This window comes from Protomyctophum parallelum (genome assembly GCF_964188405.1).
Source record: "Protomyctophum parallelum genome assembly, chromosome: 20".
In the NCBI taxonomy this organism is placed as follows: Eukaryota; Metazoa; Chordata; class Actinopteri; order Myctophiformes; family Myctophidae; genus Protomyctophum; species Protomyctophum parallelum.
This window is the reverse complement of record NC_139718.1, coordinates 16,821,192-16,837,870: the sequence shown is the minus strand read 5'-3', so window position 1 is coordinate 16,837,870 and position 16,679 is coordinate 16,821,192. Positions and strand designations below refer to the sequence as shown.

Sequence of the window (16,679 nt, the reverse complement as noted above, 5' to 3'; positions counted from 1 at the left end):
TGCTGCTTAGCAGAAATGGATATTAAAAAATAAAATTTAATATATACTCTATATAGCATTCGGAGATTGTGGAATAGTTGTCTGGCTACGCAAGACTACATAGTCGATATACAAGCTCACACAACGCGTCGTACTTGCTGTTGCAACAGAGCATTTCTACAGTGCATAATCGTCATTATCATTTCCATGTTAAAATGTTCCTATATTGTCAAACATTACAAAAATGTGGAATTACTTTTGAGCTCGTACTACTATTGAGCGTGTACCGCTATGCATATATTTTTTAAGTATACATTAAATACAGTATGCATGTTATTTGTCATATGTGCCCTGTATGCAACAATTGTTTTACGAGGCCTAAAAGCCACAAAGAAATATCATCTTTATTCATAATTCCAATGTTCAACGATAGAAACGTCTTAATCGCAGTTATTTGAGTAAAGTCTCTGGTGTGCTATGGTGTACCTGACTCGGGTGTCTGGAAGTGGGTCCAGGTGGAGTAAGGGGACGCCCCCACCTCGTTGCTACAGGACACCCTCACACTGTAGTTGGTGTAGGAGCTGAGAGACGACAGGACCAGGACGAATGGAGGAGCCTCCACCTGCTGCTCTGGAATATCAGCCCTCCTGCCTGAGAGCTTAGACAGCTGGAGAGGAGAGGAGAGGAGAGGAGAGGAGAGGAGAGGAGAGGAGAGGAGAGGAGAGGAGAGGAGAGGAGACTATAGCTTGGTGTGTTGGTCAGTAGTTTCATACAGGAAGTCACTGTTCTTATCAGAGCCAAAGCGTGTGTGAGTGTGAGTGTGAGTGTGAGTGTGAGTGTGAGTGTGTGCCTACCTGTATGGTACAGGAAGACAGCTCGGAGTGTCCGTTTAATCCTTGTTGCCATGCCAACGTGACATTGTTGTCCACCATGTTTAACACCTGAACCGCAACAGGCGCCGACGGCAGAACTGAGAGACAGAATTAAGATGATCATCCATTATTACATTTGAGAGAATTCCACGGCCACAATGCAAATAACTAAGCACAATGCAAATATAAATTATGTGTAAAATAAAATGCTCTAGTGTTAACCCATTTAGACCTGAGGACGATTCTAAAAACGTTCGCTCTGAAAGAATATATAATATAAGATTTGAGCCACATTTCCACAATTAAAAAAAAAATAGCAGATCTACAAGCTCGTAGCGCAGCGCCGCGCTATGGGCATTTCATAACACGACCACTGGTTGCACTGCCCCCTAGTAATAAATCATACTGAACATAATGAAGAGTAATATTGATAATAAATATTATGTTAACCTTTGATGTGCACAGTAGCCGTACGCGACACAGAGATACCTCTGGTGTTCTTAGCTTCACAGTAGAACTTCACACTGCTGTTCACACCTACAGAGACAGACAGACAGACAGACAGACAGACAGACAGACAGACAGACAGACAGACAGACAGACAGACAGACAGACAGACAGACAGACAGACAGACAGACAGACAGACAGAGCATTAACTATCAAGAAAGTGCAGCAGAGCACAAAATGGCTTCACACACAAGGAGAGGGTAACAAGACTACTCGCCCCGTTTCTGTTTTCCTCCCAGAATTTTCCCCAGTGAGGGGTGGGAGAGGCTGGACAGCAGACGGCTGGACTTTGAATTTCTCCAACTATAAACTTTCATGACAGCAGAACAGCCTAAGTACAAATATAATTTATGAAAAGCTATTACAGTGAAGTCTGTTCACAGAAGTTGTTGTAGGATATGTGGGGATTATCTGACGAGGTACCATTTGAGGGGGCAAAACCTTACATATACTAAATAATACTAAATTGTTTATAGGTTCAATATAAGTCAAATAATATAGCCTTTCCACAGGAGTAACTTTTTATATTTTTCCAAAAAGAATACAAACAGCCAATAGCATATTACAAAGTTATCCCCCTCACTGGGGAAAATTCCGGGAGGAAAAACGGGCAAGCACCGGGGCGAGTAGTCCAGTATTCCAAGGAGAGGAGGGGAGATAATTGTAACCACAAACAAACCAGAATGCATTATTATTGATCATATACTGTATCATAAAATGAAGCAGTTGTTTTAGTTACAGAGACAAATACCTCCACCCGGCAGGGCCATCCCGCTGCTTAGATCAAACACTCACATAAGTCTGGTTTGGTTCACTTCACACTCCTACATCAGGTGATGAGTATGAGTGTGAGTGTGTGTATGGGTGCGTGCGTGTGTGTGTGTGTGTGTGTGTGTGTGTGCGTGCGTGCGTGCGTGAGTGCGTGCGTGCGTGCGTGCGTGCGTGCGTGCGTGCGTGTATGCAGGTGACGTGTATGTGTGAGCATGTCTAGAATGCAATAAAGCCATAATCTCTTCCTTGAACACTGATGACGCAATGTGGACCGTAAGAATAAGACACACACACACACAGAGAAAGTGAGGTAGAAAGAGAGAATAATATGAGGATTTACTGTACAGATGTCTGGAGGATGAAATCTCCCCAGACAGAATGATCTTATTTTCACCATGTTTAAATTTATATCAGTGATTCTCAACCTTTTGAATTTCACAGCCCCGCAGTTTGATATGCAAGAGGCCAGAGCCCCCCAATGTATCACTTATTTTCTTCTTCTTCATTTTATTCTCTGGAGTCTCAGAGAAAAAGATTCAACAAAGTAAAACCCTGTGTTCATCTACCTCTGAGAGTGTACATATGTCAAGTCACCTTTATTTGCATAGCAGGCTTAAAAACAACAGGCGTTGATCCAAAGTGATTTATGTTTCCAGTCAAGTGAAGACAGCATCAATGACACATTATTACAGAGTTCAGAGAGTGCACAAAACATAAGACACATTCATGGAAGCTACACATTAACAGAAACAACCATTATCAAAAGCAAACAAGACAGATTAAAACAGAGAAAGGAGAGGGAAAAAATAAAATAAGACTTCCTCGTCTAAAGGGAGAAAAAGTGGGTATTTAGGTTTGATTAAAAATGTTCAATAGTTGGGGCTGAACTTGATGTGTGCGTGGTGGAACCAAATGGACCCGTGATGAGGTTCCGGTGATTTTGACTGAAAAGATTAAACAACTCCCTCTGACCTTCAATGTGCAGCACGGAGGGGGAGGGGCCAGCCAAGCCCACCTGCTGCTCGCCCACCCACCACACCACCTCCACGGGCTCCGGGGGGCCCACGGCCGCGCACGTCAGGTCAAAGGGCACACCGGGGAACGTGGCGATGTCATGAGGTGCCACGGTGAAGTGGGGCACCCCTGGAGGGAGGGAGAGAGAGAGAGAGAGAAAGACAAAAACATTTATTTTTGCTTACATTTGTTGTGTTCATAACTCATAACTTAAACGTGTGTGTACTAGACCATCAACACTTTTCATATCAAGGTCTATCGTGGGGGGGTAATCAGATTAACCACTTAAAGTAGTAGTAGAGTATTGCACCCAAATTTATTTATTTATTTTCTATCAATTACACACCCCATGAAGCACATGGGGACTTTTTTTTTGTCGCATTCCTAAGCCAATAGTTTGGCAATAATGACGGATGACCTGTGAATAGCGAATTATTACAATAAATTATGATTCAAAATATATATATAATCGATCATGTCTACTACTAACGTATGGTCCAGTGTCAGTGAGTTGTTGACACAATTTGAAGACTTTATTAGTCAGAAATGTAAACAGCACGAGGTACAGTCAGACATGAGGCTAAACATGTGGAGGATCTCACAGTGTGGCTTCAGCGTTTTACTGACATGTGTAGACACTTCACACATAACCGCTGTTTACATTAATAACAAGACAGACAACCAATGGAGTAGAGAACGAAGAGAGGTGTGTGTGTGTGTGTGTGTGTGTGTGTGTGTGTGTGTGTGTGTGTGTGTGTGTGTGTGTGCGTGCGTGCGTGCGTGCGTGCGCATACACTCACGCACACAGACCAAATGTCCCCACACCAAGTATAGTAGAATTTGAGAAATAGACAATAATTGTCTTGGTCCACACACACAAGACAAATGGTTGTTTTATGGTAAAAAAAGATGTGATCCTGATTTTACAATTAGGAAAACGACTCAGGATGGGGTTATTGTTAGGATGAGCCATTTAGAGGTGAGGTTTACGGGATTAGGGTTATAGATTATTTTGCCTGATTCATACTTTAGTCACTCGCTGGAGTCATGCAGATCCAGTGCTGCATGTAGCCTTTTTTATTTTATTTTCTTCTTTTCAGACGGTTTACCATAATTATTCCTTGCAAGACATGCACACATATAGGCTATGGAATTTATATAGCATACTGGTAGACTACACCACTGTGTGTGCACTGTGCAGATCATACGGGTAGACTACACCACTGTGTGTGCACTGTGCAGATCATACGGGTAGACTACACCACTGTGTGTGCACTGTGCAGATCATACGGGTAGACTACACCACTGTGTGTGCACTGTGCAGAACAGATCATACCGGTAGACTACACCACTGTGTGTGCACTGTGCAGAACAGATCATACGGGTAGACTACACCACTGTGTGTGCACTGTGCAGAACAGATCATACGGGTAGACTACACCACTGTGTGTGCACTGTGCAGAACAGATCATACCGGTAGACTACACCACTGTGTGTGCACTGTGCAGAACAGATCATACCGGTAGACTACACCACTGTGTGTGCACTGTGCAGATCAGCTATTTGTCGGCTTACGGGTAATACATTTAAAAATGGGAGGGGATTTTTTTCTTCTAAAAAGTAAAAATATTGTTCATAAACACGTAGTACAAACGTGTGTGCGTGCACGTACCCTCCACAGTGATCCAGGCAGGTTGGGAGGAGTAGGTCAGACTGTGGAACTCCACCTCACACCAGTACTGTCCTGCGTCCTGCTGCTGCACAGACTTGACACTGACACAGACACAGACACAGACACAGACACAGACACACACACACACACACACACACACACACACACACACACACACACACACACACACACACACACACACACACACAGTCAGAATCAGTTTTGTCATCACCCTATACCAGGGATACTCAAATACAAATCTTAATCTCAGGGAAATTACATTTGCGAATGTCCCACATCCCTTCAGGCTATGAAACGGAATGTCCCATCCCTTCAGGCTATGGAACGGAATGTCCCATCCCTTGAGGCTATGGAACGGTGGAATCTCACTAGCCTGGTTAATAAACCAGACCGAATCAGCCGTTGGCAAAAAAAAAATTGCCTGCCGGCGGATTACGGTCTGGAGAGGCTCAATTGTACGCCCATTTCCTACACCAGAGAAATGGGGCGGCCAATCGGGACACGGTATGCAATATGGGCGGGCTTTGGTACAGTGACTTTCAATGCTTGAGACCTTTGACTGACAGTAGCTCTGACCAATTGCGTCAAAGAGAAAATGTTTCAACCCGCCCCCCTGGAAATGAAATCCAAGCTGAGCCTCCCCAGACTAATATCCCGCGGTCCGTGCGATATTAGTCTGGTTTATTAACCATTCTAGAATCTCACTGCAGCTTTGTGTAGCAGTATTGATACCAGTATACCTACATAGCAGAGTGCTAGTGTTTGTAGCCTTCCCGCTAGGGATCACGTTTTCTTTGCCCCCGATCCGATTCTGATTATTCGATTTTGCCGATACCGATTTTTCCCGATCCGATATTTATATTTTTATAGAACACTTATGCCATATCACAATAGTACAATATCCCAAATCACAGACAATATCCAGTATAATATCATGATATGGATATAATATTGATACTAGCGATTTCCTGATTTGTTTTATCGTGTGTTTTTTGCTCCCGATCCGATTCCGCTCATTTAATATCACTGCGTAGATATTAGTCTGGAACTTCATTTAATATCACTGCGTAGATATTAGTCTGGAACTTCGCTGTGGAAGATTTATTTACAAACAGATTCCAACGTCACAGCTAGAAAGTCTCACTTTGAATAGTGGGATCTGATTGGTCACCCACAACTCTGGGGTGAGCGAAATGTTCTAATTCAAACTGTGCCAGACCAATATCTGCCAAGGGCAGTATGTTTGCATTTGCAGGAAGTGACTCGCCGATCTGAACTTGCATACAGGCAATCACCAATTGACATGTGAGGAGACTGAATCAACAAACTAAACAACAAACAAACTCATGAACATACAGGACTCACATGCTCAACGACATTACAAAGCATCCATTCATCGTATTGAACACAACATGGGTTACACAGTTACAGCTGGCACTGGGATTTGACTCACTAAAACCGGGAAAGCATCTGCAATCATTTAGATTTTAGCTATATATATTAGACGCAACATGTGTTTTTGAGGATTTAGAACAGTGGTTTACTTTAGATTAGAACAATGGTTCTCGAAAATAGCAGATATACAGGCTCACAGCGCGTCACTCCGTGGGGGGGAGGGGGGGGTCCCTGGCACAACATATTTTCAGATAGGAGTCCGCGGCCAAATACATATGATTTTTGGATATGCGTGTGTGCATAGCACATCTAAAACCCTAACCACTCGGCTATCGGGCCTCCCCCACAAGTTGCTCTAAACAGACCTACCGACGGTGTGATCTTTAAAGTATGCTGAAGCTCATTCCAGGAGGTCGGGGTACTGGCAGAGGACGCTGACGTACCTGCCTCTGTCTGAGCACCAAGGAGCTTAAGCATTAATAAGCAAGTGACCTGAGTGGGTCAGATAGGGGCCATGAGCTCCATTTCAACACTGAGGAAACAAAGTAGGGAGCATTCACTCTGATAACAAACCTCTGTTCACTGATTTTTTCTTTTACCCATTTTTCTCCCCAATTTTTAGTCTATGCCAATAAACTCCTCCCCACACACATTTGTGTGTTGACACTGTTGTTGTATATCCTACTGGCTCACCTGCCAGTGGGGAGGCCCAACCAGGAGGACTTAAGTCTTAGAGAGCCTTCGTCCTACTCCTCCCGCCCAAACACTCCCTGCCACCCCCCCCCCCCCCGGTGAACACAGTACTGTAGCTGAGGTGAACACAGTACCATTAAGCGCAGCTTGACACCTCAGTATTGATTGCCTACACCTGGCCTACAGGCCAATAGACACTCCACAAAGACAGATGCACCATGGTGGTGTATTCGAACCCACAGCCTCTGTGGTGGTGGGCAGACCACTGCTTTGAAAACCAATCATATCACTGCGTCAATATGAAGCACCACCCTAAAGTCTCTGCTTTGGATCTCAGAGTTACAGACCTGTAAGGGTCCATTTGGAACCCTCTCAAGGACCCATGGGGGTCCCTGGACCCCACTTTTGAGAACCACTGCCACTGGTTTAGAGACTGACTTGTGAATCTAGCCCACCCCTGCTTGTTTTTTTTTGTTGTTGTAAAGAATAGCAGTATTTGCATTCTGTGTTGTCAACATTCTTTGCTACTAGGTCTTATCAGGACATTATTGACCTATATAAGACGGTCAAAGTAAAGGTGGATTTTACAACAGTGTGGCAGTGGATGATCTCACCAGCCTTAGAAAACAGTCAAAGTGATCATGTGCCCTAAAGCACTTGTAAATCCCTGAACTATACACTATCCAGACTAAACAGAAGTCGGTAGAAGACATCGAGGCTGTAGACTGCTGCACCAAATGTGAAATATTTATTTATGTACTGTATATACTTGCCTCCGGTCACCTTTGTATTACTTACTTTTACTATAATATAAGACTGTCTGACAGAAACCTCCCATCTCCATATTCAAATTCTTGCGTTTGGTTTGTTTTTGTAAAGTAACGCCCTACTTGATCATCAAGTAGCAGATATACAAACTCGAAGCGACGTGTTTTGAGCTAGATCTGCTACTTTTGAATTGAATCTATTTTAATGGAGACTAGCACTCTTAATGAGCTGGCCTGCATTTCTTGTGCAACACATTTCATTGTACCATTCACCTCGTGTTAACCTACATATCTGACTAATAAAGCTGAGCTGAATTAAAAACATCCATAAAGCCATGGCATTAAAGGGATAGGCCTATTTCACTTTCAAAAAGACTTTTGGTCATTTCATCGTCTACTCAGGCTTATGTGAACACCCCAGACAGTTTTTGAAGTTGCTCCATTCAGTATTTAGATATTCATACTAGCTGCCCCGCCCCCTTCCTATACAAACCCATTGTAACTTCAAATTCCATTTTAACCATGATAGATTCATCAAAAACACCTGTCTTTTTTCTGGTGATTGATACCGTCCTTCTAATACGTGAGGGGCCATGGTTTGTCAAATGAATATGAAATATATAAATACTGAATCGAGCAACTTAAAAACGGACTAACAGAGGGCATTCTGGGTCAGTGGCTCATGAATATGAAATATCTAAATACTGAATCGAGCAACTTCAAAACTGACTAACGTCTAGAGGGCATTCTGGGTCAGTGGCTCATGAATATGAAATATCTAAATACTGAATCGAGCAACTTCAAAACTGACTAACGTCTAGAGGGCATTCTGGGTCAGTGGCTCATGAATATGAAATATCTAAATACTGAATCGAGCAACTTAAAAACTGACTAACAGAGGGCATTCTGGGTCAGTGCCTCATATCATGACAATACAGATCAGTAGCAGTCAGTTTGAGGTTAGCTTTTCATACACATTTTACATAATATCGTTGCTAATAATATCGGGAGGAAACTTCATAACTCCATTTTTGAGGTTTTTGATTTTATTTGGCATAAATCAGTGCTATTGGACACCCTTTACGTCTGTGTGTTGTTTCAAACTATTGAACCAATGGAAAGTAGTAAAAAGTGCTTTGGACAAAACCTCTTAACTCCATTGGACCCTCAAAATGTCTGCTAAAGCAACTAACTCCCCCACCTCTCCCCCTCTCATGGAAGTAATTGACAATATATAAAGTTACAACACCAACTTTGATGAGGCTCTATTGCTTTGTTTTAAATATATAAGGTTTTCTTAATTTCCTGAAAATTTTATATTTTTCATTTCCTGAAAAATGGAGGTTTCCTCCTGACAGCAGAGATATGTTGTATAATACAAATCTCTACATTCATGTACCCTGTGTGTATACTATATAAACTTACAAATGGTTAAAAGGAAAATAAATGTATGCGAAATAAATAAATAAAATACTACTGCTACTACTTATACTACAACTATAAGTGAAAAAAGAAAATATACATTTTGAAAAAGGAGAAAGGTTAGCTTTGTTGTATCTTTGTGACAATAGGCTTTTGTTTACCGTATTATTCCAGTTACTTCAACAAACCTCTCAAGGCACAAAGCATCTTAGGTTGCATCTCAACAACATCTCCCACAACTGACCAGTCACATGCAGAAAGAAAACCTCAAGGCAACCAACATGGTTCCTCCTGTTTTGGTGATCAAGGTCTGGTTCAGGTTTTGCTGAGATTATGAGGATAAACTGTCTTTAAATCTCATCCCAGTCTGACTCTTCAATCACCATAAATGTAGCCATTGTCTTATCTAACACAATGTATTTTTTGGGGGGCTGGTATAGAGACCTAGGGAACTCTGGTCAATGAAGTATATATACTGTAGGGTTTAAATAGAGGTTCTATGCAACCCGGGCCAAAGACTTAGCAGAACTACCAACATTCATGAAGCCAACAAGGAGTCGAGCATAAATCAAACAGAGTGTCTTTTGAAACGGTACCGATGAAAAAGCACTCAGTCATTAGAGACTGAAGACCAGCTGTGCCAACACACCCACTACCACTGTCTGGAGGCCAGCATACATACCGTCCGTCTCTGACGGGTGGAAACCTCATATGTCCAAAACTGATTTTTTTGTCCTGGTTCTAATCGAAAAGTATCAAAAGTAGCAGATCTACAAGCTCAAAGCACGCTGCGTGTCGCTTCACGCTGCGTTTCAAGCTTGTAGATCTGCTACTTTTGATGCTTTAGTCTAGTGTGACGGTGCAGTTTCTGGCCGACAGCGACGATATCTTTACTGTCACGCAGAAACCTTGTATCTCCATATTTAATCTTTGCGTGTCTTCACAAATTGATCCATTGTCATGCAATAGTCAGCCTACATTGAAATGCCTGAAATAGGGAGGTAAGGTTGGAAAGTGGTCAGGTCTGTCTGTGTTTTATTAACTTTTATAAATATTGAACCAATGAAAAGCATTAACAAGAGCTTGTTACTAAATAATAACTATATTGGATTCATTGGAACACTTGCCAATGGAAAGTAATTATACACGCGCATGCCCGCACAGCAGTGACGTGACATTGGCAGGATTATAAGCAAGTGCAGGTCATGTGTGTTTGAACTACATTCCTACTACATTCTGTTCTACAGAACACAACAGAGCAATGACACTTCAAACTATGCGTCTCCTTTGGTCCTTTTCAAATAAACTTTGACACGACTTGATGGGGTTAAAAAACCTGCTGAGAGTGAGAGAAACAGTGTGGGAGAGAGACGGTAGGAAAGCCTCGAAACAGACAGTGTGGGAGAGACAGACGGTAGGAAAGCCTCGAAACAGACAATGTGGGAGAGACAGACAGGAAAGCCTAGAAACAGACTTTGTGGGAGAGACAGACAGGAAAGCCTAAACAGACTTTGTGGGAGAGACTCCTCTCACACGGCCAGGGCCCAATAGTTTCACTCTTTTAATCCTTATCCCAATAGATTTGGATTTTGAGTAGTTATAACCAAAACAAGGCAACAACACTGGAATAACGTTGATATCCAATCTGTGATCATACAAAATAAAAACTGTCAAAATTGTTTGATATAAGTTTGGTTGATACAAGTTTATATACGTTCGGTTAATTACATTATATCTCTAGATCCAAAATTGTAATGTGGTCCACTTGGATAGGAATAAAAACTTGGAAAGTCTTGGGCACTGGCCATCAGAGATCTCCATGTAGACTGCTGAACTTCAGAGCGCCCAAAACAAACGGATTCCACTACTACTCGGCCTAGAGCCCATGACCCACCTAGTTCCAAGTTCCAACACACTTTCCAAGCAAATATCATTTTGGAATTTTAAGATACTCAGAGCTAGGGTACGTATGTGGGCACTGACTCAGTGCCCACATATTTGCCCAATATTTAGCACAAACATGGGAAAAGTAATTCTACTTCTCTGCCATCATGACGTGGAATGTCTCCTGACATCGTCTATCTAAGTAGAGATACTGTAAAAATACAAATACTGCAGGAGAATTACCACTTTAACAAACAAGCCAGTTGGTTTTCCACAGTGCAGAAAATGTAAGTGTTCTTGACTTATTATTGTGGGTTTGTTTATCAGCGCAAAAGCAGAGCGCAGCTGACAGTGCAGTCGCTGGTGCGCTGTGCGCACCAGTGAAAAGAGTGCATGCTAGAAAAGGTGTCGGGCTTCTGGCCGGGCTCAAGCTTTAAAACTGCAGTACCATAACGGGCCAGGCCTGGCCAGGCCTGGGCTGAACTCCACAGACCCGGGGCAGACCAGGGACCAGATTTTGGGCCCGTGCAGGACTCTAGTGTGTGTTGGGGCAAGCAGACTTTCTACAGTAAATAATGGTATTGCCCCTCTGTCTGTCTGTCTCTCAGCCTAATACAATATATGACTAGCAATTCATTATCATTCATTCTAGCATTCGGACAGAGTAACAACCAACTTAAGAACTACAAATCATTGTGTGTATTTCCTGTACCGTTTAGTTCTGCACGATTCTTGCTCAAATGTGAATTCTCGATTTTCCTCCACAAGAATTGAGATCACGATTCTCACACGATTTCTTTTTTTTTCTATGAAAATGTGTATTGTCTTTAGTCTGTAGTTGCTGAACATTACTACATTCAAAATGTGGCACCTGGAGCCAACTACTGTGGCTAAATAGACAGTATACACAAACAGAGCAACCACCTTTAAATACATTTGAACAATTTTTCTGCTATTTCTCCCAAAGTTTGTATACAGACTACAGAGCGAATGACAAACACTGAAATACTGCCGTCATCCCAAGCTAACCTTTCCTCTAGGGATGTATAAATATTTCTGACAGCAAATGCACAATTCTTATGGTTTTGTAAGATAGTTCTCTAAATTGCAGTGTAACAGTTAAAACATCTCTTTATTCCCATTTAATTGTACATACACTGTTTTGTATTGATTGTTTGAGAAAGAGGGTGTGCACTGTGACATTGTAGGTGACTAGGTGTGTCTGCGTAAGCACATGAATGAGTAAGAGAAAGAAACAAACATGTGAGTTAATAATTCTGAATAGGACACAAAACATAAAAGTAAAATAATATATTGCAATTAAAAGTTATATCAAAGGATTGAGAAAGTCCCAAAGGAATCACTTTAGCACACGTGGGGGGATATGGGAGATAGCTTAAGTCTTGTTTTATAGAATAAGGCATAACCAAATGTATACAGAATACATTTGTAATTTTGTTGTGCATTAACGATTTGTGCAAATGGTCCAGGATTAATTACAGTTTTGAATGAATGCAATTTGTTTTATTTTGTCTTCCCTTTTTTCTTCTTATTCTTTTGTTAATGGTCCATGTCCTTGTGACAGGGCTCTGCTATGCCTCAGTTATGTATCAGGAACTTCCCAGAGCTAAATGATGATGAAATGGAGTAGATTAAGATCCCCAGAGACATGGACGATGCCAAAGCACTAGGAACAGTCCTATCCAAATACAAATACACTTACTACACCCAAGTGCTGATGGCCTACTTCACAACATATACACATTTCTTCAGACATTTTATTTGCCATTCCTGGATCTATCTTCCTCAGTATCCTGTCAGGGTATCTCTATCCTTTCCCTCTAGCCCAGTAGTTATATAGGGTTTACATGGTCTGTGTGTGTGTGTGTGTGTGTGTGTGTGTGTGTGTGTGTGTGTGTGTGTGTGTGTGTGTGTGTGTGTGTGTGTGTGTGTGTGTGTGTGTGTGTGCGTGTGTTGCGTGTGTGTGTTGCGTGTGTGTGTGTGTGTGTGTGTGTGTGTGTGTGTGTGTGTGTGTGTGTGTTGCGTGTGTGTGTGTGTGTGCGCATCTACCTATGGAAGGTCTCCCAGTGGTGGTCTCCCAGCAGGATGTACATCTGGTCGGTGCTGTAGAGTCTCTCTCCATCCTTCCTCCAGATGATGTCGGGTTCGCTGAGACCCTCCACCGCACAGCCCAGGCGCACCGCGTTGCCCTGGCTCACCGTCTGATTGGACGGATGCTCCGTGAAACGCACCCCTGGGGGAGGGACAGAGACAAGACACCATGATGAGGATGATGAGGATGAGGATGATCTTCTTCATCTCCTCATCACCTGAATCGTCTCTGTCGGGGGAAACTTCAAATATGAACATCACCACAGACCAGAGCTCGATCAGCGGAAGAGCAATCTGGGAACCCATAGGCAAAATAAACGTTCCCTTTGAATTTGCCTCTGGGGGTGCTGCCAAACAGAATGTGGATAGCAGGATGTTGCCCGTTTGCTCCGCATCTTAGGCCCTCCTCTTCCGGTGGGGCGACTACGTTTTCATTCCCACTAACAACAATGTACACATTCTGAATGCCCCTGCCGACAGAGAGAGACACTATTTCACACACTGAACGACATGACCAAGGCAATGCCGGGCAAACCAATAACATTGCATGAAACACCACAATTTCCGCTTGTGTTTGGTAAATACTAGTCCTCAGGAACCAGAAGAAACGATGCAAGTCGGGAACAATGCATTTACAAAAATATACTAATGTCTAATAACGTTAAATATTACAACCGATGGGTTATTTAATGGGCACCGGCCTACTCGGGAACGTGAAAGTTAGGAATGCATGTCTCACCCGTTTATGCAATATCCGTTGTACCCGTTTGTCAGAGTACCCAGGGCCCTATCTTCAGTGCCTCTTAGCCTGACACTCGGACACAACAGATACCTACCAGATTTGGTAATGGAACCAAATGGACCCATAATGGAACCAGGTCCATTACAGGTCAATTTAAATTAAATCTTTGTTTTAATAACCAACGTATAAATGGATGAAGTGTTTAAAATGATTGTGGTATTAAGAATTTTGCTTACAAAAATGGTTAGATTTGTATTATCGTGAGAACGATGGCTTCCACTTTCGCATTGCAACTTTTCAGGACTAGAAAGGCTGCAGTTTCTATTAGCTTGGATTTCCCATCGATAATGTCACTGGTGTCAGTGGTGGACGTGTTTTTGAACTGCCCACAGCCCTCCTATGAACACAGACAGAGTAGAAAGAAATGGTGCCATTTTATCATGATTATTAGTGAGGACCTAGTATATGAAGATAGGTTGAAAAGTGGTCCTTTAAAGCTCTATTAAAGGAAACTGGGTTCAAATCCAGGGTAGAAGAACAAAGTTACATAGTGCAGCTCTAATGTTATATTGTTATAAAAATTCTAGCATTTTGCCAATTATTTTGGGGGCCCTGTGCAATATCCTAAGGTTGGGAATCGCTGTCATTGACTTTTCTCCCAAACTGTGGAGTGGAATGAGCCCTTAACCATCCCCCACAGTTGGGGGACTGCAGAGTGCACTCTCAACATTTAATTGTCCACCAGGCACCAGGCATATTATCATCATGCCATTTAACTCTCTCATCAATTTCAAAGGACTGCCTTTTTTCCACCTTCTTAATGTTTCTAAAGTCATCCTGTCTCGAAAAGATGCAGAAAGATTTGCTCATGCATTTGTTACTTCCTCCCAGACTGCATTATTATTGCAACTTGTTATTATCAGGCTGGACCCAACAAGTCTAAAGATGCATGAATGATGCTACATGTACTGACAAGAAGACCCACTAGCAGTCTGCAAATCTACTAAATGCTCTGCATTTCTGTGCTACATAAATGCAGAGCAGTCTTTTGCTCAAGGACACGTCCAATGTGGCTAGCTGTGGATTGAGGGCCTCCATGCTTGGACACCAGCAAATAGGCTCTGTGTTTGCACATAACTTTAGTTCACTTTTCCAGACATTAAACATATTCTGTTCATTCTGATAAATGTAGAATGGTACTCGGCGGGTAGAGAGCTATGACATCATCAACATCATCATCTGCCAGAAGGAGCCAATACTAAAGTGTAACATCCCACCACCACAGTGGTGATGACATCATTGAGGCATTTCAAAAACGATTGGCTGGCATCATAAACACTGACAATCTAATAGATTATTAGATTGATATGACATCAGCTCTCTCACTTCCCTGCAGCCATGACATCACCAGAATATATAGGAAATGTCCCTCCCATTACATTACACATATAAATGACTGTCTGATCAATCAGATGTGTGTGTGTGTGTGTGTGTGTGTGTGTGTGTGTGTGTGTGTGTGTGCATGTGGAAAGACCTTCACTGTGTGTGTGTGTGTGTGTGTGTGTGTGTGTGTGTGTGTGTGTGTGTGTGTGTGTGTGTGTGTGTGTGTGTGTGTGTGTGTGTGTGTGTGTGTGTGTGTGTGTAAGTGTAAGGACCTATACTGTGGCAAACACTCGATCAACAGCTGTCCTCAGCTGTGAAAACACACGCACGCACACACACACACACACACACACACACACACACACACACACAAACACACACACACACAGTAGGGGTATCCTGACTAAATTCTTTGATAGCACCCTGGATCATGAGCGTTAACACACGCACGCGCGCGACACACGCTCTCTCTCTCTCTCTCACACACACACACACACACACACACACACACACACACACACACAACTTAATCTCCTAATAAACAGGGCTTGTTGTGTGGCTTTCTACTTGGCTGCTCAGTAACACTGCAACACTTATCTCAGCTCAACAATGCTGTCTATCAGCACACCGCATATCTTCACTGTAGATCTCAGTTGTTGTTTTGGGGCAAGAAAGCGACAGGATTAAAACGGAAAAGGCAACAACCGACCGCAGGGTTGGGAATTTGGAGGATGTTTGTAGAGATTAACAGATTAAATTCTTATTACATTCCATCACGTTACCTGTTGTTGCACTGTACGACTCTGGAATGTCGACACAAATAATAATAATATTAATACGCAAAGAAAGAAATAAAGAAAGAAGAAATTCGCTATTTTGGCTATTTGTTTTTATCTTTTGTGGTAAAAACACAACAAACGCAGGCAAAGTATCATCTCACAATATTGACTTTCCAGTCAACGCTCAGATAGTCTATCTGATGGGGATGCATAGTAAATGCATGAATTATGTATTGTTAGAATAAAACTCACCGCTACTGCTGCAGGTTCCTGGGCGAAGAAGTTGCAGCGAGAACAGCAGGGAGCAAACGGCAGCAAATAATATCATTTTGACATTATTGTTACGCCTTCACAGTTTATATTCCCTTATTGTTGCGTCCACATGAATCCCATCGGCGAGTTTCTTCACTCCTTCTCAGGGAAGAACGTGTCCAAATAAACAAAACAATAAATCCCTCCGGAGAAGAAAAGCACCCATTGATGTCGTTCTTCTGTGAGGATTGGAAGAAACAGTCCGAAATACGCGTTAACCGGCCAATTAACCGTTGAAAAACGGGTCTGGTTGAATTTGAATAAGGTTAAATAACAGTTGAACCCAGTGTTACTAAAGCAGTGGATGTGGTTTGGTAATGTGCTACTTCTTTGTAACGATTTGTTTGTTTTGC

General features: G+C 42.4%; 1 protein-coding gene across 1 annotated transcript in view; it reads right to left on the bottom strand.

Moving 5' to 3' along the window:
• tyro3 (TYRO3 protein tyrosine kinase) overlaps window positions 1-16,679 on the bottom strand; it is a 32,683-nt gene extending 16,004 nt beyond the window's left edge. The window contains exons 1-7 of the mRNA XM_083792399.1: window positions 16,267-16,679; window positions 13,069-13,252; window positions 4,817-4,917; window positions 3,103-3,273; window positions 1,302-1,388; window positions 834-949; window positions 466-646 (exon numbers count right to left, since the gene is read on the bottom strand). Coding sequence (XP_083648525.1) covers window positions 466-646; window positions 834-949; window positions 1,302-1,388; window positions 3,103-3,273; window positions 4,817-4,917; window positions 13,069-13,252; window positions 16,267-16,342 — 916 coding nt within the window. The 5' untranslated portion in view covers window positions 16,343-16,679. The remainder of the gene's footprint in view (window positions 1-465; window positions 647-833; window positions 950-1,301; window positions 1,389-3,102; window positions 3,274-4,816; window positions 4,918-13,068; window positions 13,253-16,266) is intronic.